Source organism: Corythoichthys intestinalis, chromosome 1 (assembly GCF_030265065.1).
Source record: "Corythoichthys intestinalis isolate RoL2023-P3 chromosome 1, ASM3026506v1, whole genome shotgun sequence".
Taxonomy (NCBI): Eukaryota; Metazoa; Chordata; class Actinopteri; order Syngnathiformes; family Syngnathidae; genus Corythoichthys; species Corythoichthys intestinalis.
This window is the reverse complement of record NC_080395.1, coordinates 66,796,162-66,820,958: the sequence shown is the minus strand read 5'-3', so window position 1 is coordinate 66,820,958 and position 24,797 is coordinate 66,796,162. Positions and strand designations below refer to the sequence as shown.

The window sequence follows — 24,797 nt, the reverse complement described above, 5'->3', positions numbered from 1 at the left end:
CGTCACCCACGTGCCGCTGGTAGCTCTCATTTGAAAGTGCGGAAGTTGATGTCCACAACAGTTTTTATTTGAAGTCAATCGACCAAGTAGAACGGGAGATAATTTGAGTTTTATAGTTTTATTGCACTCATAAATAAGCATTAAAACGCTGCATGGACCATGTGTTTATCTCCATATTTCCATCATTTCTTGTCCTTTTTTAAAACCGAAAGCAGCACGAAAGACTACATATCCCAAAAGCCGTTGTGAGGGCAAGAAGAACGAACCTAATGTGAACATTTTTAATAAACTGCCGAGCGAGGCGCCACCTAGGGAAAGTATATAGATGGGTGTGTTCGAGAAGTTTGATTGCATGTATATACTTTTGAAAAGGTGATGGGTACAACACCTAACCTCACAAAGAGAGATCCTCTAAACCCTTTTTGTTAGATGATTTATATATCTTTTTATTTATTTATTTTTTTTAATTCTCACTATTTTGCACTGTATATAACCTGTTTTGACCATAGTATGTGTAAAGGCCAAAACCGCCTATAACCATACCTGCTGTTTATGTTGAATTGTCAAGCACAAAACTATTCAGTCTTATCTTTTCCTACTGAATGTTTATGCTAACAAGTTGAATAAGTATTATCAAGCTTCAAAACGGTTGGTAGAGCATGTTTGGTTGTCAATGGGATAGCAACATGACAAATTTTGAAAAAAGATTTTGGGATTTTGTTGTCTTTTGGGGTTCAAAATGTTGATTATAATTGGTCAGTGAAGAAAACAACAGTTTGGACATGGAGGTTATGGTGTCCTAACAAAAAGGGACCCAACCTGGCAATTGTGAACAATTTGTTCTTTGAAATATAAAAGCAACATCAAAGGCAGGCAAATTCGGCCAAAATAGGCTTAGGTGTTAATGGGTTAATAAACTTTTTTGGAAAAATCACAATTTCTTTAAGTAGTCACATGAATAATGAGGTGGCCTGTGAAAATCAAAGTAAAACAACTCGGCAAGGAGTTTCCAGAGAGTACTTGGGGAGTCACTCTTTAAACAATCATGTGGTATTAATAGCTGATTGGACTTTCTTAAACATCTATAATCTACGTGACATGGTTCGTGCTGATTGGGATTGATAACAGAATCGTTAAATAATCTGCCAAATGATTCCATGGTATTGAAACACTCCCTACACTTGTCGCTGCGACAGTGCAGAAAAGCTGCGTGTGCTAAATCTGCTGGCCCTCTGGGGGCCCCTGCTGGCTAGGGGCCCTAGGCAATTGCCTGGTTTGCCTAATGGGACGTGACGCCTCTAGGTATAAGACGACCCCCACTTTTTCAGTCTTATTTCAATGCAAAAAACACCGTCTTATATTTGGGCCAATACGGTATAATGCGTTCCTACCGACCACTGCCCATTAGTGTGCAACTTTTTCGCATACCACGTAAAAGCAGAACAATGCATGATGGATTTTTATACAGTGCAGTGCAAAAGTATTCGGCCCCCTTGAATCTTGCAACCTTTCGCCACATTTCAGGCTTCAAACATAAAGATATGAAATTTAATTTTTTTGTCAAGAATCAACAACAAGTGGGACACAATCGTGAAGTGGAACAACATTTATTGGATAATTTAAACTTTTTTAACAAATAAAAAACTGAAAAGTGGGGCGTGCAATATTATTCGGCCCCTTTACTTTCAGTGCAGCAAACTCACTCCAGAAGTTCAGTGAGGATCTCTGAATGATCCAATGTTGTCCTAAATGACCGATGATGATAAATAGAATCCACCTGTGTGTAATCAAGTCTCCGTATAAATGCACCTGCTCTGTGATAGTCTCAGGGTTCTGTTTAAAGTGCAGAGAGCATTATGAAAACCAAGGAACACACCAGGCAGGTCCGAGATACTGTTGTGGAGAAGTTTAAAGCTGGATTTGGATACAAAAAGATTTCCCAAGCTTTAAACATCTCAAGGAGCACTGTGCAAGCCATCATATTGAAATGGAAGGAGCATCAGACCACTGCAAATCTACCAAGACCCGGCCGTCCTTCCAAACTTTTTTCTCAAACAAGGAGAAACTGATCAGAGATGCAGCCAAGAGGCCCATGATCACTCTGGATGAACTGCAGAGATCTACAGCTGAGGTGGGAGAGTCTGTCCATAGGACAACAATTAGTCGTACACTGCACAAATCTGGCCTTTATGGAAGAGTGGCAAGAAGAAAGCCATTTCTCAAAGATATCCATAAAAAGTCTCGTTTAAAGTTTGCCACAAGCCACCTGGGAGACACACCAAACATGTGGAAGAAGGTGCTCTGGTCAGATGAAACCAAAATTGAACTTTTTGGCCACAATGCAAAACGATATGTTTGGCGTAAAAGCAACACAGCTCATCACCCTGAACACACCATCCCCACTGTCAAACATGGTGGTGGCAGCATCATGGTTTGGGCCTGCAGCAGGGACAGGGAAGATGGTTAAAATTGACGGGAAGATGGATGCAGCCAAATTACAGGAACATTCTGGAAGAAAACCTGTTGGTATATGCACAAAACCTGAGACTGGGACGGAGATTTATCTTCCAACAGGACAATGATCAAAACATAAAGCCAAATCTACAATGGAATGGTTAAAAAATAAACGTATCCAGGTGTTAGAATGGCCAAGTCAAAGTCCAGACCTGAATCCAATCGAGAATCTGTGGAACGAGCTGAAGACTGCTGTTCACAAACACTCTTCATCCAACCTCACTGAGCTCGAGCTGTTTTGCAAGGACGAATGGGCAAGAATGTCAGTCTCTCGATGTGCAAAACTGATAGAAACATACCCCAAGCGACTTGCAGCTGTAATTGGAGCAAAAGGTGGCGCTACAAAGTATTAACGCAAGGGGGCCGAATAATATTGCACGCCCCACTTTTCAGTTTTTTATTTGTTAAAAAAGTTTAAATTATCCAATAAATTTTGTTCCACTTCATGATTGTGTCCCACTTGTTGTTGATTCTTGACAAAAAATTAAAATTTTATATCTTTATGTTTGAAGCCTGAAATGTGGCGAAAGGTTGCAAGGTTCAAGGGGGCCGAATACTTTTGCAAGGCACTGTATGGGGCTATATATTGCAAAGGCCCAGATAATAAAATTGCTCAACTTTATTTTTCTTCTTTATCTGTTTCTACGCGTTATTTCGGTGCGCCGCACAGCACAACCCGAACCATTAGACCACTGCTTCTCAATTATTTTTTGACCCCCCCCTCCCCCTTAGAAGACGTAAACTTTTCGCGCCCCCCCCAAACTCTGCTGCCTCTGTAACTAGTACCATTTGTCTCTAAAATTATTAGTACATCTCCGCATAACTTGTCCTTTTTTATTAACTGGAAAAAAGTAATCTAAACTCAACTCAAAATAAAGTAGAACTTTATTAACATTGTTCTGTCTGTAACAGAAGAGCTAAGGCACATCAATTTGCCTGAATAAAAAAAGTAACATCCAAACTGTAAAAATACACTCGAGGCTCTTTTTTGACCATTTGATAACTGAAAAATAAAACTTAATAAAATCAATTAATAATAATAAATTCAAATTAAACGACAGTGTCATTGGACAGAGGGACAGTTTTTATTTTTGCTGCAGGAAGTATCAGCTCCTTTACTATGGTGTGAGTTTAATTTGCACTGACCATGCGAACAGTGAATGCTGGTTTACTGCTGTAACATTGACAAAGAGAGACGATTGCTGGCAATACTCGGCACGTTTTCGCTGAGAAAACAATGTGATCGGGGTCTAATGTCTTTAAGTGACATCTTAATGAATTTGGCTTCCCGCTGTCCGCTGAAAACATTTTTACACACAGTAAGCAGACTGGTCTGTCCTCGTCTCCCACTGTATTCTTTTCTGTGTGCTCTTATTCTGTTCAAAAATACTGCACACACCGTGAAAATGAGAGCGCCACTGCCACCTACTGAGTTGGTGTGCAAGTACACTTTATTCTCATACGGCAAAAAAATTATGTTTCCCCAAGGTCACATGCGCCACCCCCCCCGTGCCCAACTATTTGAGAAGTGCTGCGCTGGACCGATCAGTACCATTGAAGTATTGAAACGACCGGAATTTTCACGCGACGCAGGGAATTTTTCAAACCATCCCCAAAAATTTTCTGTTCGCCCGTAAACATGAGTTTTTTTTCTGGGAAAAAAAAACCTTTTCAAACATTTTTCCTCAAAATGTATCTAGTCCTAAGATTTTTGACAAAATCACATAATTTGGACATCAAAAAGTTCGGGACTGTGAGGGGCATAAAGTAACAGTTGTACACAGAATTTTGAAAAAAATTACGGTTCCCCCCAAATTTGCCAAAAACTGTCCCATTCATTTCCAATGGCATGCCAATGACAGCCATGTAAATCTAAATCTTTCCATGCGTTTCCTATGGCATTCGCATTGCATTGATGCCAATGTACACAGATTCCATTGACGGCCACGTATGTCAATTCTATTGATGCCAATGTACTTGGACTCGATTAACGTTTAAATTGCATTGGATGATTGAAAGGTGAATTCTCTGCCTTTCATCCATTGCACGCAATCAGGGAATTTTTCAAATGACCCCGAAAAATTTTCCGTTAGCCCCTAAAGTTTAAAAAAAAAAATTTTTTTTTCAAAATGTATCTAGTCTTACAATTTTTGACCAAATCACATAATTTGGACATCAAAAATTCCGGGACAGTGAGGGGCATACAATAACAGTTGTACACAGAATTAAAAAAAAAAAAAAAAAAATACGGTTCCCCCTAAATTTGCCAAAAACTGTCCCATTCATTTCCAATGGCATGCCAATGACAGCCATGTAAATCCAAAAATTTCCATGCGTTTCCTATGGCATGTATGTCAATTCTATTGATGCCAATGTACTTGGACTCGGTTTACGTTTAAATTGCGTTTGATGATTGAAAGGTAATCCCTCCGCCTTTTATCCACCGCACGCAATGATCAAACGGCCCTTTCATCATTCTATTTTACTGCGTCGAGCATGACGTTTGCTCCACCCTCGTGTGATCGCCTGCCAGCAACAGACAGCAGGGGTCGCTGCTCCGTCAACTTTGGCGCGGCAAAGCTCGCAGAAGTCCGTTTCCTGAAACGCATACTTTTGGATTAGGAAGAACACACCCAGTGACACAAGGGAGGTTTGAAGGGGGAAAAAAAGTTTCAACTGTAAGTGTGCAGCGGAGGAACAAGAGGGCCGACAGGTCCTTGTGGGTTTTCTTTCGCTTAACGCGGTTTTTGGACTCCGGGCTTTGGTGGCTTTTAAGTCAAGCTGAGTTTGAAGTGGAGCTCGGAGTAAAGAAGGTGGACAGTTGTCAAGACGAGGATGTCAACTTCAGAAGAGACGGACGGACTGCGGCCAAGATATGGCTGTAAGTTGTCATTTTTCCTTGTTCAATGTCAAACGGGGGCCTTTCTCCCCAAATTCTAAGGAAGCAGCTCCAGATATGATTTTTTGACGGCTCTGCCGACAACTAACAACTACTTTTGAGGAAAGTGTCTTTGATTTGTGTCTTCGAAGAGCTCTCACACCCTACCGGAGGTCCGTAAGAGTCTCGGCAGCATGGTTCCAACCAAACTGACTTCCGCATTTTCTTTCAGTAATCCCTGTGTTGATAGACAGACGGGCCTTATTTTATCCTTTGCACAACACGCCCCGTTTTTTCTCTTTCATCTTTCGTTCGTATTTACTTTTACCACTTAAACAAACACAGACACTACAGTAGTTTCACATCAAGCTCCCATTCAAAATTTATATAGACATTGTGTCAATGGTATGGGAGACAAGAAATTAGCAGCAAGGAAGACATACAGTATGTCCATACCACTTTGACTTTTTTTTATTTTATTTTTTTTTAGATTAGCCACTAGTTCAAGTGTGTTGCTTTGCCTGTCTACTTATGACAAGATGATTAACTCATTGGCTGCCATTGACGACAACAGAAGTCCAATCCATTTGAATGGAATGGACGTCTACTAATGACAAATTCATCAAAATTCACAGCAGAAGGATTCAAAGAGTCAGATGATTGGACGTTTATCCTCGTCAATGGCACAGAAAGAGTTAAAAGGGGCCTCTTTGTATTGCTCGCTTCCTTTCAACACAACCCCTCCCCATAATTAGGAAACACTGCTGTGCCCTGTACCCTCGCAAGAATTACTGCACAAACATTCACGGCATTGTTTTCCTTTTGCAATTTGGTGTATAAATAAGCAAAAAGGCATAGCCACAGCATACAACCAGGCACCAGGGAGCCCGATTGCGTTAACTAGCTTCACAGATGACTAGTAAACGAGCCTGGTTCCTTTATAAATTCCCTTAGAGTGAGGAACTATGGAGAAGTCAGCAAACTGTGCGGAAAGTGGGCAACATTATGCAACCAGGGAAGCTGTTTGTGGAAAAAAGGTCATGTCGCAGTGGATGACATTAAATTCATCACAGATTGTTTCCACTGTCTATTCTGCAACCCCACACATGCAAATCTGTTTCTTGTTTTTAATACATCTTTTCATTTCTTTTTCACCCGGCAGCTGTCCTGGATGGCGTCGAGCGACTCACGGCAGAGGAGATGGATGAGAGGCGGCAGCAGAACATGGCCTATGAGTATCTGTGTCATCTTGAAGAGGCCAAAAGGTTAGATCTGGAAGTCTTATTTTGTGTCATACAACTAACAACCAGATTTGGAGTTGGAATGTTGAGAGTAGGGATGCAACGATACAGTTAAGTCATGGTTCGGTACGATTTTCGATACGAGGAACACGATTTTCAATTTGATTCAATACATTTGATGCTCTGAAACAAAAAATGCAAGTGTTCTTTTTTGTTTTGTTTTTTTTTATTTTGCCAACAAGCAAAAATAACAATGCCATCATATAAACATGCATTATAGTGCATAATGTTTATATGTTTACTTCTTACTTATCTGAAGAAATTTTGTACAAAAGTGCTGAGAACAAGCTTTACTGTTTGTAAAGTGAGGCGGTGCACACTGTTGATTGCTACTGCTCTCTTAGCAGTTATGTTTACCACATGAGCAAAACATTCTATTAGCGGTCCGAGTCCATCTGTATTACGTACTGAATTAACAATATTTGCAGCATTATCTATTAAGGGTGTCAACAATAATCGATGCGGCGATGCATCCCGATGCGGGGCAGGGACGATTAGATTCGATGCGGGCAACACGCTGAATCAATTCAGCGCATTTTAAAACATATAAGTACGTTCAAAAATCTTCCCTGCGCAATTCCGGTGATGCAATGGATTTGGTTTCCCCATTTGTATTGTTATTCTCAGAGAGAGCTACTTTACATTCAAAGCAAGCCCGTAGAGGTTAGATCGGGCCTAAAAAATTCCAGCCCAACCCGACACGTATTGAAGCTCGACCGGCCAGATCAATTAACTATAGATTTGCATGCCCGAGCCGAGTGATGCGGAAAAAAAACCACAGCAGCAGCAGCAATTTATTTTCATTTCTTCAAGTTTTCTTACTGTTTAAATAGTCTACATATTTTTATAAGAGTTATAAAAGCCTTTACACAACGAAATAACGCTGGGAAAGTTTAATATAAAGAAAACACGGTTTTGCAGACACACAGAGGAGAAGATTCGAAAGGATCACATTTGCCTTTGTGTGCATAAATAAAAGTGTCTTTCCTAACAAATTCTCAGTTGGCAGACAAAAAACGCAAGTTTACTCAATATTTAAATAGTCTACATATTTTTAAGAGATTTATAACAGCATTTACTGAACAAAATAACGCTGGGAAAGTTTAATATTAAAAAAAAAAAACACGGTTTTACAGATACACAGAGGAGAAGATTCGAAAGGATCACATTTGCCTTTGTGTGCATAAATAAAAGTGTCTTTCCTAACAAATTCTCAGTTGGCAGAAAAAAAAACGCAAGTTTACTCAATATTTAAATAGTCTACATATTTTTATGAGATTTATAGAAGCATTTACACAACGAAATAACGCTGGGAAAGTTTAATTTAAAAAAAACAACCAAAAAACACGGTTTTACAGACACACAGAGGAAAAGATTCAAAAGGATCACATTTGCCTTTGTGTGCATAAATAAAAGTGTCTTTCGTAACGAATTCTCAGTTGGCAGGAAAAAAACGCAAGTTTTCTTAATATTTAAATAATATTATTATTAATACATTTCGGGTCGGGTCGGGTTCGGGCACAAGATCTAACCTCTATGCAGGGGGGGACGAGGAACCCAAATCCGCTTCCTTACCGGAGTAACGTCACAGACAAGCGCAGTTGTAATCGAGAGAGCAGAGAGATAGGACATAACATAACAATGGCTGAAATGGAGAAAGAGGGAGCGAGAAATATTATAGATATAAGATAGGCTAGGCCTACATTTTGCTTTTGTTCTACATTGCAATTTAGTTGATGTTTTGTTTGCAACTGAACTGATCCCTGGATTGATAGTGCGATAAAGATGCTGCTGCACTACAATATTTTCTTTGTCGTTTTCTTTAATATTTACTTGAATATTTTTATTGATGGGTCGTTGTGACTAAAATACAGTGACTGTTATTACTGATTTTGCACAGGAGTTCAGAAGTTGCACTGTGTGAAAGGCTGCTACTTTGTGTAAAAAAAAAAAAAAAGAGAAAGCCCTGGTCTCATTCAAATCACTAATTAAATGCTGTGATCTGATTTTTTTTAAAAGATATATATGAAAGTATACTATTTTCATTTGACTTCAACCAGGAGTGGCACAAGAGCCAATTAAAAGTTGTTTAGTGTCTGTCCGCTTGTGTTGGCTCATGATTCACGAAAAATATGCTTTGCTTTAGAATTTTAATGCATCCCAGGCTTTAATGACTCGCAATTAGGCCTGAACGATATTGGAAAAAACTATTGTTGCGATTTTTTTTAGGTGTGCAATATATTGCGATATTATATTGCGATAGTTAAAAAAAAAAAAAAAAAAAAAATTAAAGAAATATTCACTAGATGACTTGAATAGCTGTTTGGAAATACTTTGCATGACACACCGTGACCACAGTGTATTCATATAATACCGTTTCATTTGTGAATGATTAAGATTGCTGTATTATTATGAAGGGATCCAGGAAGCCATGTCTGCACAAAATAGATAATTTCTTGAACACAATATTTGACACTTCAACAGCAGCAAATACATTAAATGACAAATAAAAGAGCAGGTGCATTCGTCCCCTGAGTTTTTGACAAAATATAACAATAAATAACAACTTCGGTAAAATAACAACAAAGTTGTAAACATATTTGAACAAAAATATTAAATATGACAAATAAGAGTTGTTCACAAACTATAACAATAAATAAGAACCTCAGTAAAACAATAAAGTTGTCAACATATTTGAACTTAAATATTAAATCTGTCAAATAAAAGTGCAAGTGCATTAGTCCCCTGAGTTGTTTACACAAAATATAACAATATAGAACTGCAAAACTGCAACAAAGTTGTAAAAATATTTAAAAAATATTAAGTATCAAAACTTTAAGTGCAGCTGTACTATAGTTATTTGAAAAATACGATTTACAGTTAATTTAAATATAAAAGAAACAGAAACTCAATTGAACTTGTAAATAATTGAACTGAATAACAGCAAATAACTGATGAATAACAGAACCATTTTAACTCCCAAATTTATGTATTTGTCTGCATATCGTCCACCTTCCTTGCTCAGCAATTCTCAACTGGGTCTCATAGGTTTTTGGCCAAGACTACTAGTTTATCCACCATTGCAGGCTTGAGACAACAACGTTGGCACGTAACAATGTTCCCACCTGTACTAAAAAGCCTCTGATGGGAAGCTCGTAGCAGGAATGCATAGATACCTGCGTTTTAAATGGTCCCACATGTTCGACGGATTACTTCTTGTTGAGGCAACCATGGCGAGGCACTGTCAACAGGGCTGTTTTTTGTTCCTTATATTCTTGTCGATAGCCAAAATACTTCCAAAACTCCTTTTGGAGACAGTCTTCCCTATTCAACGTGCTGCTTGATTGCTTGCTTTCACTTTGAAAACGGCCCCTCCTCCCTCCGCTCTGCTGTTCGGCCCCTCCTCCCTCCACTCCGCTCTAGCAGGGGAGGGGGAGGAGCCGATGACTGCGAGCTGGAGAGAATGAGAGACTGTGCACTGTCTTTCTCGCTCCTTGCTCAAAACAAACGTTTGTGGATTTAAAAAAATGAAATGAAAAAACTATCGCACGTCCTTGCGATGGGACTATTGCGCATGCGCACATCGCGATGGCGATGTTTAAACGATATATCGTTCAGGCCTACTCGCAATGCATTGCCGAATCGAACCGAATCGAATCGAATCGTGGCCTTCCGAATCGTAATCGAATCGAATCGTGAGGCCAGTGTCGATGCACACCTCTATTATCTATTGTCACTGGTATGGACTGATTTGGCCTGCCTAACTTCCATTCAGTCATGGAGGTTTTTAATACATCGATGTAGTATATGGACTACGCATCCCATGGTCACTCTGGGCTCACGCAGCCAATGGTATGGGACTTGGGGGGAGGTGGGGGGTCTAACGTATCATATCTTGGTTGCTTTTTGATGATATCTAGTGTGTGCGCGCGCGAGTGTTGTTGGGCATTAAAAAAGTTAACAAACGCCAAAGAAGTCACGACTGCTCATTACTGCACAACACCAGCATTTGACAATCGACTTTCATAAACAGGCCGAGTTTGAAGACCAGCGCTCTTAATCTGCCACTCATTGTTCATCATGTAACCGTGAGATAGCTCTCAGCGTCGTCCCGGGGTGTCCAGCTGTCTATTGTCAAAGCGAGGTTGTTCGTAGCAGCCAAGTCGGCAACAATATATTGGCGGACTTTGTTGCATATCAGCTCATCCAAAATGCTGCTAAACAACAGATCTGTACGACATTTAAGCCGGCAATCCGCCTCCTTAAGTTTCTGTCCTTCTTCATGAGCAATGATCCTCGTGCGCCACACTTTTCAGGCAGTTTGGGGTAGGAGTGGAGGAGGGGGGCTGCTAGCAGCAGAGTTTATTTTTTCAAGGCTAAGCTGCACCAGATATTTTTGCGGGAGAGACGACAAAAAAAAAAAAAAATCGCAAAATACATTTTGGGAGCTTTTCATTTGGATCGAATGTTTCTGCGTATTGAATCATAGAGGGTGTTTCGAACGGTTCAATGTAAAACCGAGTATTGTTGCATCCTTAGTTGAGAGTCAGAGTGACCATCAATGTCTTGCCCATTTGCTAATGTAAATTTTATATTTGGACCTGCTTGTTCCAAATCATGAAACACATGACACCTCTGCTACGCAGTGTCTAATACTAGGTAGGATCAGGCCCATTCATGCACTGAGCAGGTTACAACTGGCTTAGAGGTTTCCTTCCAACACAAGGAGAGAGCCATGAAACGCTCATACCTTCGCTATGTGAATTGGATCCGCCCATACGAGCCATGGCTTCTCATCCCCCTTTCTTCTGTAATACCCATCTCTGCTACTAAATGCCACTTGAGTCCATCTGCTTTGTTTTTTTGAGTGTTGTTGACTTGCGTAATGTTTGAGCCTAATATGGTGTTTTAAGGCTGTAGTGTAGGTAATCGAGAATATTCATTCATTCCTTCATATTCTCCATGACTTATAGTCATGAGGGCTGTGGGGAATTGAGAACAAATTTCATTTTTTTTAATCTTTGGAGGGATCTGAGCCAGTACTGTATAAAGAGGTGTGCTTTTTTGTATGTGGTTTATTCCATTACTGTGTGTATTTGTGGATTTAATATTTAATGTCCGCAAGGCGTCAAGCGATCTTGAATGTGAGCGTTAAAAAAACAAATAACACCTGTTCATTGACTTCTTAACCTATACACATGACACGGGAAACGGTACCAATTCGTAGGGGGCCTAGTTTCAAAAACTTCAAAGTCAAATATTTTCAAAACCAAAGCTGCTACCGACTTTAAACCAAAACAGGCACCTACCTTAATGAGCATCGGCATCCAAAAATTCAAAGTCGTTCCCTTATTAAATCCCTATTAATTATTTTTTATATTAGTATAACCAGGGGTGCACATAATTTTTTTGCCCAGGTTCTCAGAGGAGGACCTGGAGACCTGACTTTGTCCTCATTGAGCTTGAGAGCCGACCCGCCTGATGCATTAAATTCATGACAAGCTTTACTTAGAGCCAATTAACTTTAATTAATTATATTAACAATTAATGCTTGATTAACATCAACTGGCACAACAAAATTGCCATTACTTTGAAGTGAAATGTAAAGAAATAAAAAGCACCAATTCAAAATAAAGGGCATTATGCGGCCCCCACATTAACTCCAAGCCTTTTTAAAAGTGGGATGTCCTCCTCATAAGACCTCATTGAACGTGCATGTTTAGCTTTGTAAAATGCGAGCAAAAACACGTTTGTCAGTGCATATCGCTGTTCATTACCTTTATTCCGCCACTTGTCCATAGGGCGAGTGGGGTCCTGTTTGACATCGATAGTTTGCTTAATTGCCACATGCTCTCTGTTTTTTTCGTGCTTTTCAAAGTTTGGATGGCTGAAATTCTTTGACCCTACATAAAATGCGCTGCTCTTATCGGCGACATTGGGATTCTCACGGCACATTTTGTACCGCATTTCCGTGCGAGCATCATTTGCTTCTAGCCATGGTACCTCCCGTAGCCACTTTTCAGCAAAAAGCCTTTTTTTCGGTAGCTCCGGTGACGTCTCTGTCGTCTGTCTGTCTGTCTTTTGACGGGGGTGGGGGAACGCGGAAGTAATTCCTCAGTGTGGCCTGCATCTTCAACATTTTGAGAAGTTATTTTCTCGTGTCCGCCGCAAATACAGTGGTCAGCCATCGGTACGCAAAAGCGTATGGAAACCGTTGAGGGCCAGCGCGTTTGTCTACGTCCAGTATGCATGCGTGCATGCGGACCACTTATGTGCACCCCTGAGTATAACACATCTTGAAATGGCTGTAAAAGTCTCAGAATTTACACAAGATGCACAAAACTCACCAGATGCAGAGATAATAACGTATGTTTTCAGGATCAATAGCAATATTTAACATATATAAGTTTTTGACCAAAATAGCAACTTTTTTTTATTTTTATTTACTGCTAGTTATCATCAACTAATAAATCACACAATTTAACACCAGAAACTTAATACTTGAAGAAAACATGCAGATTCAATTATAAATAATATGTGAATAGGTTATTAATAAATTCAATATACAATCACAACTTATTATAGAATAGAATAGCCCTTTATTATCATTATACACTATATACTGTTAGCGAATGAGGTTAGTGGCCGCCTGACGTGAACAGAGCTTTTTGTGGCGAAAATTCTTGTGAATAAATGCTTAAATTGAATCCCTGAATTCTTCATAGATATGGACGTAAACAGTCTCAATTCTTGGTTAAAAGCAAAGAAACAGTCCATTTAACATTTATTTGACGTATATATGTCGGAGTACAATGCTACTCGTTTAGCAAATGAGGCTAGCGGCCGCCTGACATAAATAGAGCTTTTCTGGCGAAAATTCTTGTGAATGAATGCTTAAATCCCCGAATTGCTTTTCTGGCGAAAATTCTTGTGAAAAAATGCTTAAATCCCCGAATTTTTCATAGATGTGGACGTAAAACTGTCTCGCTTCTTTGTTAAAAGAGCAAAAAACCAGGCAGTAACGCATCTCTTTTTCGTATATATGTCAAAGAATGACGCCAATGCCGTAGCGGTTCCCATTCTCCCATTGATTTTTTTCACAATGTTTCAAAATGCATGCATGGTATGAAAGGTATAATATTTACAGTGGGGAGAACAAGTATTTGATACACTTGTTACACTTGATACACTTATTTGATACACTGCCTATGGGAAAACCCATTGGCAGTGTATCAAATACTTGTTGTTGTGGGAAAACCCATAGGCAGTGTTTCAAATACTTGTTCTCCCCACTGTACCTTGAATCCTCGTACAAATATCACTCCTGAGACAATCCTTCCTGTGTGTATGCGGTACAGTTTTCGTAGTTCCTCAAAAATCCAAGCTTGAATTCAGCTTAGACATGAATGTGTGCCGTCTTCGCCTGACTATATTAAATGAAGGTTGGCCCCCTCTGATAAGGCAGGGAGCAGCTGGAGCCAGCCATGTTAGATGAGTTATGTCATATTTACTGTTGCCACTAGAGGGCAGTGTATCCACCAAATCAATAAAACTAAACGGAAACACTTTAAGAACAAACCATTAAAATGCCACTCTAATTAAACGAATCCTCGACGCAGCAAAATTTGATTCAAGGTTTTTTTTTCTAATCGAATTAGTCGAGTTAATTGATTAATCGTTGCAGCACTAAATGGTTGTTCGTCTCCTTATGCTCTGCGATTGGCTGGCTGATTCAGGGTATACCCTACCTACTGCCCAATTATTGGGTGCGATAGACTCCAGCAACCTCGCGACTTTTATGACGAAATGGTTCTTTACTGCTATGAGATTTTAATTCTGAAGTTGTGCAAAAGCCATGAGCCAACTGTTTTTGACTCATCACATTTCCTACTTTTTTATTGCAACTGTCCCTTTTTTTCTCCCCATTGTTGTTATTGCATGATGATATCGAATGTACCCAAAGAATCTGCTCCATTTATATCCATATAGTGAGGTCTGCTCCTTTGTTTGCCCAAACATGTATTCATGAGTGTGTTTGCTTAACAGGCTCACAGATTTAAAAGAGGAAGGATAGTATGAGACAGGAAGTGACTCAGTCCCCCGTTGATTTTTGTATTTACCACTGTTGCCACAGAAACATGGTGCTGTCATAGCAACAGGTTCCGGTGTGAGTGTTGAGGTCCGTATTGCTGCAAAAGTAGAGCCCCTCATTAAAAATTATCAAGTGGTTGTATGTAAACATTGACTGCATTTGCCAGCCTTAATGATCTGGAATGTTCTGGCACCTACTGTAGGTTGCTAGCTTTTTTATGTTGAGCGTCATGCAACAAATGTGTCACATTCTCCAGAGAGGAACGTTTAAGAAATGTCCTCTGAACTTTTCGTGACATGGCTTTTCCAACATACACACCCACATGTTCCGGACCAGGCTGTGGCAGAATTCATCCTCTGAAATCATCATGTCACAGTGGGAAGTTTTTGGCTGCTTGCACACATATTCTCCTTCTGCCGGGCTCTGAGCGTTTTCCCCTCTGACTGACTGCATACAGTGAAATGCATTTGTCTGTAAATTCGTGCAGTGTGAAGTTGTAACCAAAGTTGGGGTAAATTGTCACATAAATGACTTGTGAGACTTGTGTCCACCAGTACATGGCAGCTAACTGACACCTTGTCGGTCACAGAGCTGAGTGGTGTTTTTCCTCAGACAGCATTGATTTTCTTCAATTTTCATTTTTCTTCAATTCACACCTGTTGATAAAATTTTACAACTGTTAAGAAACCGTACACTGATATAAAGGTTGACATTCTTTTTAAAAAGTGGTGTAGTGCCTAGGGATGGGAATTGATACGATTTTTACAATTCTGATTCCATTATAGATATTGCTTAATGATTCGATTCTTTATCGATTCTCTTATCGATTCTAATTTGGGGGGAAAAGAAGAACAAACATTTTAATTTGCATCAAGTTTGTTTAATCAGAAGTCACAACCTTATAAACTCACGACGAGATCAACAGAGGCCCAAAGGCTCAACTGTGGCATTATGTAACTGTGGCAAATACACAAAAGTGTGCAACATTTTACTGAAACATTTTTCTAAAAAAAAACAGCATTTTTTTTTTTAAAACCGTAAAACCCTAACTGGAGATGAGAGCACGTGAGAGCATAATTAAAGACGCCATGATTTTAACAAGATATTATCGCGTACCTACCTCTTTTTGATCCAAAAACTCCATGTAGCATGTATCAACGAGTGTCAAGACACAGGTGTGAATGGCACAGCCGGATTTTTGGGGGATTTTATGGGTGAAACATGGTATTATAACTAGGGCTGCAGCTATCGAATATTTTAGTAATCGACTGAAAAATCTATCAATTAATCGAGTAATCGAATAAAACAAAATATATTTTTAGGTGAAGAGCAATTATAAATATACATGAGAAAACAAGACATCTAATCTTGAACCATTTTCAGTCAATCAATGTCTTTATTTTCGATGTATATTGTTGAAAACAGCCAACAATTGCATCTCAGATGTAACTAGAATAAAAAAAAAGACTAATTCACTGCTTTCACTCAAAAACCTTTAGATCTTATTTTAAAAAATTATATATACCTAAAAATGCCGTTACGCTTGATAACACACATCACTTAAAAGTTAGGATTTTTTCCCACGTGTTTCAATTGGATTTCTATTTGTGTCAAGCCATTTTTAAGTTCTAGTTAAGTTTTAAGTTAGTCTAAACTGTATGTCCTAATAGGATTTTGAGTTTTTGCAGTGTTCAAAATAAATGTATGATACAGGCTGTATTGGAGCACATTAGGGACCAGTGCTACTTAGTCTTTTATCCAGCAATGCCTACTGAGCTAAAATTGATAGTTAGCATGACTGAGTTTTTATTTTACACCCTCATCACTCCACGCCGCTATGTTATGTTAAAGCCTGTATGTAAGACACGTTAGCCACGCATCGACAGTGGTCATAATTAATAGAAACCGAGCCCTCCGCAGGGCTAACGTTGCTTGAGTTAGTGACAGTAACGTTAATCTTTATTTATTAGCGCTTAGCGCTCTACTGCTTTAAGATGGCTGCTGTTTACTAACGCTGCCTAGACGCGGCCGAGTCTGTCATTTCGCATCTAGTTCAACATACATGTGAACTCTATGAGACTCATCAAACGCTACCTACCAACGTAGCATCGTGCGGGCTACTATTTAGCAACGTCGGCGTCGTTTGTAGCGGCTGTCGGTTGTAGTAAGTTTTTTTTTTTTTTCCTTCTTCCTCTACGCACGTGACATCACCGCGTTGTCCCGCATTAAAAGTAGTCAGAGCAAAACGTGATGCTTAGAGCTGTCAAAATAAACGATTACTCGAGGTGAATAAAATTACTTGGATCAGTTTTTAAACTCGAGTTACTCGAGTTGCTCGAGTATTCGTTTCAGCTCTAACTATAACAAGGGTCTTGATGCAGAAATGGCAGACATTAAGGAGTGGTCGAGATTTAAATTTTCATATATTTACCCTTTTAAACGTTTTTTTTCTTTTCTTCTTTTTTTGAATTGATTATTTATCATCTAAAATATTGGGGAAAATGCGACAGTAACGAAAAAAATACAATTAAGCGATAGTTATGAGGTAGATATCCGTGACTTTTTTCAGACGCCAATTTTTTCATTGTAACGTAATTTGTTTAAGAGTTTAAAATATGCGAGGGAATAATTTTTTAAAGTCATTTTTAGACATCAAATCATGATTCTAAGCTAAAAATGACAGACATTTCGAATAATAAATACTAGGGCTGCAGCTATTGAATATTTTAGTAATCGAGTAATCGACTGAAAATTCTATCGATCAATCGAGTAATCGGATAAAACATTTTTTTTTAGGTAAAGAGCAATTATAAATATACATGAGAAAAAAATACATTTAATCCAATATTGAACCATTTTCAGTCAATCAATGTCTTTATTTTCGATGTACATTGTTGAAAACCGCCAACAATTGCATCTAAGATGCAGTGTTCAAAATAAATGTATGATATCTGCTGTATTGGAGCACATTTACTCAGTAATGACTACTGAGCTAAAACTGACAGCTTTATTATGTTTTAATTTTACACCCTCATCACTCTACAGTGCTGTGTTTTTACAGATTAAATAAAGCCTGTATGTAAGACACGTTAGCCACGCATCGGCAGTGGTCATAATCAATAGAAACCTAGCCCTCCGAAGGGCTAACGTTATGTTAGCGAGTGACAGTAACGTTATATTTAGCGATGAGAAGTCTACTGCTTGAAGATGGCGGCTGTTTACTAACGCTGCCCAGACGCGGCCGAGTCTGTAATTTCGCATCTAGTCTTAAATGCATGCGATATCTATGAGACACATCGGACACTACCTGCTACCAAACTAGCATCACGCGGGCGTAGTTTTTAGCAACGTTGGTGTAGTTTGTAGTGGCTGTCGGCTGCGGTAAGTTTTTTTATTATTTTTTATTTTATTTTATTTTTTTTATTGCTTCTTCCTCTACGCACGTGATGTCAGCGCGTTGTCCCGCAAAGTAGTCCGGGCAAAACATGATGCTTAGAGCTGTCAAAATAAAACGATTCCTCGAGTTGAATAAAATTACTCGGATCAGTTTTTAAACTCGAGTTACTCGAGTTGCTCGAGTATTCGTTTCAGCTCTAATAAATACGATTACTTACTTTCTTTTTATGGCTAGGTTGAAACAAAAGCGGTTGCGCGACGTCTGTAAACAGGGGCTTCCAGGGTAAAACGGCAAATTAAAAATAGTTTGGGGGATTATTGCGCCATGAATCTTTTATGGCAGCATATAGACATATTGTTCTATCAAACACAACAGTTATTTTGGCTTAAAATACAGCAGTTTATTTTAAAGAGGGGTGCAAGAGCAGAAACTGCTTTTTCAGCCTTTCTCTGTTTTCCACCATATGTATATGAAGTGTTACTGATTAATATTCATGTATGTCACGCCATACATCCATGCCATACTGCGGGTTTAATTTCAGCAATCTTAAATTGGAGTGTAACCTGCATGCTGTCAACTGGCTCGCAGTTGACCGTGTGGAATGAAGGGAATGCCTCCTGCAGGTGCACAGCAGGGTGTGTGAACACACTAACATGTGCATCTTGTGAGCTGAAGGAATGCACTTTGGCTCTCCTTATCATAGCATTACTTTAATGGAGGACCAAGATCCTTCATGTTTTAAAAGATTAGGAATACTTTATTTAATGCTCATTAACATATATATGTATAATATTTCCTGTTTTAGTGTACGACATTGCATACCTTCTTTGTGTTTTCTGCATTCCACTTCATGCATATATGCAGTTTGGATGATTACATTTTCTATTTCTAAAATGTTTTATCAAAGCTACAAAAGACTCCAAAACTGAAACAAAAATGAAAGTCATAAAGGGCAAGGTTACCGCTTCAAAATGTTTGTTTTGTTACAACGGTTATAATCAGTGCTTTGAAAGTTCTTTGACTCAGGCTGGTAATACACTTGTGCACTCACCGGCCACTTTATTAGGCACACCTTTTCAATTGCTGGTTAATCCAAATTTCTACTCAGCCAATCGCATGGCAGCAATTCAATCCATTTAGGAATGTAGACACGGTCAAGACGATCTGCTGCTGTTCAAACCTAGCATCAGAATGTCGAAGAAAGGTGATTTAATCACTTTGAATGTGACATGTTTGTTAATTGTTAGAAACTGCTGATCTTTAGGGATTCTCAATACAAACATCTCTAGGATTTGCAGAGATTGGACTCCAATGAGTGATGACCATAGGACATTGGAAAGCATATCCTAATACATGAGTTCCCATTTTTTCTTTGCGATATTCATTTTCATGGTCAGGCATCCATCCTCAATGCTTCATGCTGGTGGCGGTGTTGTAATGCTTGCCTGGCACAGCCAGACTATTCTCCTTGTATTTTCCAAACACTGTGAGAAATAGTCTGGGACCCAGCCCATTACCAGCCTCTCGAACAAGGTACAAAATCAATCGTCCAATCAGATTCGTTTATTTGCGTGACGTGTTCTTAACGAGTAACGTCACTCTTGCGCGCCGAAAGTCGTCTCTACAACAACACAGATGGCGAACGGGAGAGCCGAGAATATGTTCCAATCCGCGGCAAAACCAGTTTTAAATGACCAAAAACACATTGAAACAAGTCATTGACAACAGTGAACATGGCTCGGGCTAGCCATGTTGAATAAACTTCTCCATTCTCCGCTCACGCTAATTACTTGTCGCTTTAACAATGTCACGTCTGCCAGTCGCTGATTGGTCCTTTCCGCTGTCTGTTTGCTGTGGCTTGCTCCGCCCTTGGAATTTGATCTGCCGGACGGTCGCCAGACTGAGTCTGGTATACCAGGCAAGGGTAATGATGTGTAGGATATTTTCTTGACACACTTTGGGCCCCTTAGTACCGATTGAGCATCGTTGCAATGCCACATCCTACATAAGTATTGTTGCCGATCATGTCCATCCCTTTATGACCACAATGTACCCATCTTCTGATGGCTACTTCCAGCAGGATAACGCGCGATGTCATAAAGCTCGAATCATCGTAAACTGGTTTCTTGAACATGACAGTAAGTTTGCTGTACTCGAATGACTTCCACAGTCACCAGATCTCTATCCAATAGAGCACCTTTGGGATTTGCTGGAACGCATCATGAATATGCAGCCGATAAATTCACAGCAACTTTGTGATGCTATCAAGTCACTATTGAGAAAACTATCTGAGGAATATTTTCATTACCTTATTGAATATTTGTAAATTGCCACGAAGGATTAAGGCTGTTTAAAAGGCCAAAGGAGGTCTTAGTGAGGTGTAACTAATAATGTGACCAGTGGGAGTTACCTCATAAATTATCCAGTCAGCAGTTTTCTCACATGGAGCATATATATATAAATAATATTATAAAATTATAAAAGGCTGCAAGTAACAATTTTTTTGTTAAATGGTTGAGTATTTTATTTTCTCCATCAATTAATCGGATCCAAAGCTGTTTTTAATTTCCTGTTTTTATTTCAGAAACATTACCTTATTTCTAAATCAAGTCTTTCTAAGGCTTCTACTCACTAGAAGCATTGCAATGAACCAGCTGACAAAAAACAGGAACGAGTCATAAACCGTCATGAATATGAATACTCAAGCTTTTTTCGGCATTTGTTCTCTGATTTTATAGGCAAACCTCGCTCTATCAAAATTTTGTATACTGTGATTTTACGTTTATTTTCATTTAAAAAACAATTGCGTAATGTATCAGTGATACAATGTAAAAATCCTTTGTCAGAAATTAAGATACATTGAAGAATGTGTCCGAAAACACATCTGCCTTTGGAAAGTGTTGTAAAGTGTTGTATAAATAAGATGTGTTGTTACAGCTTGTTTTTAGTGTAATCATTGAAGGACTGAACCTCACATCCTTGCACTAAAGTTATTGAGAGAATTTGCGAATTGCCAATACTATATAATTAATATTCACACAAAAATAGGAATATGATTTAAGCCATTTTTCTTATCGCTTGAGTAAATACACAAATGAGCAGCATGAGCACAAACGCTGCTTTCTGATAGAGAATAATACATTACTCTATTTTAATTGGGTCACAGATTGTCCCATTAATTTAACAGTATAGTACACTCCTGTATTTAAACAATATTTTGCTGTAGTGTAAAATAGCACTTTATCCTACTATTATGTTAGTTCCCTTATTTAGTAACATATTGTAAGTGGTACAATTCTATAGTAATCACTATGATTTGGTGCAGTTTCATACAAAACGTCCTGTTAAATCTTGATGGAGACGATTATGCTAAACATTCAAAATGAATCGATAAAATATTTTTCTATCAGTACTGTCTTAGCAGAAATGTTGGTAAAAGTTCTCTTACCATTAGATAGATTGGTTTGGTGATAACACTGTAATACTTACACAGACATCAGCATGTTGCCCCGAAGAAATTGCATGTACCAGCTAATGATTGAAGCAGTGTGTTTAAAGTTCTTTTGATAGTTGGAAGTGGTGTAGGACTACAATGTGTCATTCATTCCATAGTAATTAATGATTGTAGTAGCTTAAACTTCTCATGTAGCTGGAAATGGCACAGTAATGTACTCTGCAGAAATACAGACAATAACCTTTCAGCCACAATCTGATATTGTTAAATCAGTACCTTAACCATGGGTTGACTGTGGCACAGTTGGTAGCACAAGTTGTCCTGGGACCGAAGGGTCAGATGTAGGGCTGTCCCAAATGACTAATTTTCTCCCGATTAGTCAGCTGACTGTTTTTACGATTAGTCGACTAATCTAATAATTTTTTTTTTTTTTTAAAGTTGTTGTTTTTTTGATTAATTTAGCAATGAAATTTTTGATGACGCTTATCAATTCACAAAAACATATTGGAACACTTAAATTATTTATTAAAGTACAAATAAACATGTAAATAACAATAAAAAAATCACAAATAAACAATGAGTTCAAATGCTGATAGAATTAACTAGTGCAAAAGAATGGAATGTAAACAGATTCAGAACACTGACTTCGCCTTTCCAACATGATTCAAAACAATTCTTAAATAAACACCCAGCATTAATTACCTTGGTCTTTCTGAAAGAAAGAACAAGGTATTGTTATTGTGCAACTTTATTGTACTTATTATTTATTCATCTTATTCTCCGCGTTTTTTTGAGCCAACGCACAGCCCAAACCGTAGCACCGATCGGCACAGTTCAAGTATCGGCACGACCGGAATTTTCGCGTGACGATGGGAATTTTTCAAACCGCCACGAAAAATTTTCCGTTCGCCCGTAAACGGCAATTTTCCGAAAAATAAAAAAAGTTTCAAAATGTATCTAGTCCTACAATTTTTGACCAAATCACATAATTTGGGCATCAAAAATTCCGGGACGGTGAGGGGCATAAAAGTTGTATACAGAATTTGGCAAAAATTTACGGTTCCCCGGAAATTTGCCAAAAACTTTCCTATTCATTTTGAATGGAAAAAAAACGCGCGCTTCACAGCCCGAACCGTTAGACCGATCGGCACCGTTCAAGTATCGGCACGACCGGAATTTTCGCGTGACACAGGAAACTTTACAAATGGCCCCGAAAAATTTTCCGTTCGTCCGTAAACGGCAATTTTCCGTGAAAAAAAAAAAAGTTTCAAAATGTATCTAGTCCTACAATTTTTGACCAAATCACATAATTTGGGCATCAAAAATTCCGGGACGGTGAGGGGCATAAAAGTTGTATACAGAATTTGGAAAAAAATTACGCTTCCTCGGAAATTTGCCAAAAACTATCCCATTCATTTCGAATGGGAAAAGTTCCCATTCACTTCCAATGGGATTTCCAATGGAATTTACATTGCATTGATGCCATTGACGGCCATGCATGTCGAATCTACTGATGCCAATGTACTTGGATTCAATTGATTATATGGATGTCGATGCCATTGACTGCCATGGACGTCCAAAATTTTTCCCATTCATTTTCAATGGGGAAAAAACAAAATTACCCCAAATCAACAGAAAATGGCCAGATATCAATAGGACGTGTCCCCCAAACTTCCCCAATTCCATTGACGCTTATGAAGGGTGCCGCCATTGACTTACATGGACGTCCAAAATTTTTCCCATTCATTTTCAATGGGGAAAAAACTAAATTTCTCCAAATCAACAGAAAATGACCAGATATCAATAGGACGTATACCCCAAACGTCCCAAACTCCATTGACGCTTATGGGGGGTGCTGCCATTGACGTCCATGGACGTCCAAAATTTTACCCATTCATTTTCAATGGGAATTTTTTTTTTCCCCCAAATCAACAGAAAATGACTAGATATCAATAGGACGTGTCCCCCAAATATCCCTGATTGCATTGCTGCTTATGGAGGGTGATGCCATTGACGTCCAGGGACGTCCAAACTTCCCATTTATTCCAATGGCATTTCTTCATGTTTGTTCATTCTATTGATGCCAATGTACTTGGATTCCATTGACGCTTATGTAAGTTGATACCATTGACGTCCATGGACGTCCAAAATTTTACCCATTCATTTTCAATGGGAATTTTTTTTTTTTTCCCCAAATCAACAGAAAATGACTAGATATCAATAGGACGTGTCCCACAAATATCCCCGATTGCATTGCTGCTTATGGAGGGTGATGCCATTGACGTCCAGGGACGTCCAAACTTCCCATTTATTCCAATGGCATTTCTTCATGTTTGTTCATTCTATTGATGCCAATGTACTTGGATTCCATTGACGCTTATGTAAGTTGATACCATTGACGTCCATGGACGTCCAAAATTTTTCCCATTCATTTTCAATGGGAATTTTTTTTTTTTCCCCAAATCAACAGAAAATGACTAGATATCAATAGGACGTTTCCCCCAAATGTGCCCGATTGCATTGCCGCTTATGGAGGGTGATGCCATTGACGTCCAGGGACGTCCAAACTTCCCATTAATTTCCAATGGCATTTCTTCATGTTTGTTCATTTTATTGATGCCAATGTACTTGGATTCCATTGACGCTTATGTAAGTTGATACCATTGACGTCCATGGACGTCCAAAATTTTTCCCATTCATTTTCAATGGGAATTTTTTTTTTTTTCCCAAATCAACAGAAAATGACTAGATATCATTAGGACGTGTCCCCCAAATGTCCCCGATTGCATTGCCGCTTATGGGGGGTGATGCCATTGACGTCCATGGACGTCCAAACTTCCCAATCATTTCCAAAGGCATTTCTTCATGTTTGTTCATTATATTGATGCCAATGTACTTGGATTCCATTGACGCTTATGTAAGTTGATACCATTGACGTCCATGGACGTCCAAAATTTTTCCCATTCATTTTCAATGGGAATTTTTTTTTTTTTTCCCAAATCAACAGAAAATGACTAGATATCATTAGGACGTGTCCCCCAAACTTCTCCAATTCCATTGACGCTTATGAAGGGCGCCGCCATTGACGGCCATGGACGTCCAAATTTCCCATTCATTTCTAATGGCATTTAATTATGTTTTTTCATTCTATTGATGCCAAT

At 38.8% G+C, this 24,797-nt stretch overlaps 1 protein-coding gene across 1 annotated transcript in view; it reads left to right on the top strand.

Moving 5' to 3' along the window:
* Positions 1-5,101: 5,101 nt before the first annotated feature.
* iqgap1 (IQ motif containing GTPase activating protein 1) overlaps positions 5,102-24,797 on the top strand; it is a 141,811-nt gene continuing 122,115 nt past the window's right edge. The window contains exons 1-2 of the mRNA XM_057836916.1: positions 5,102-5,395; positions 6,555-6,657. Coding sequence (XP_057692899.1) covers positions 5,350-5,395; positions 6,555-6,657 — 149 coding nt within the window. The 5' untranslated portion in view covers positions 5,102-5,349. The remainder of the gene's footprint in view (positions 5,396-6,554; positions 6,658-24,797) is intronic.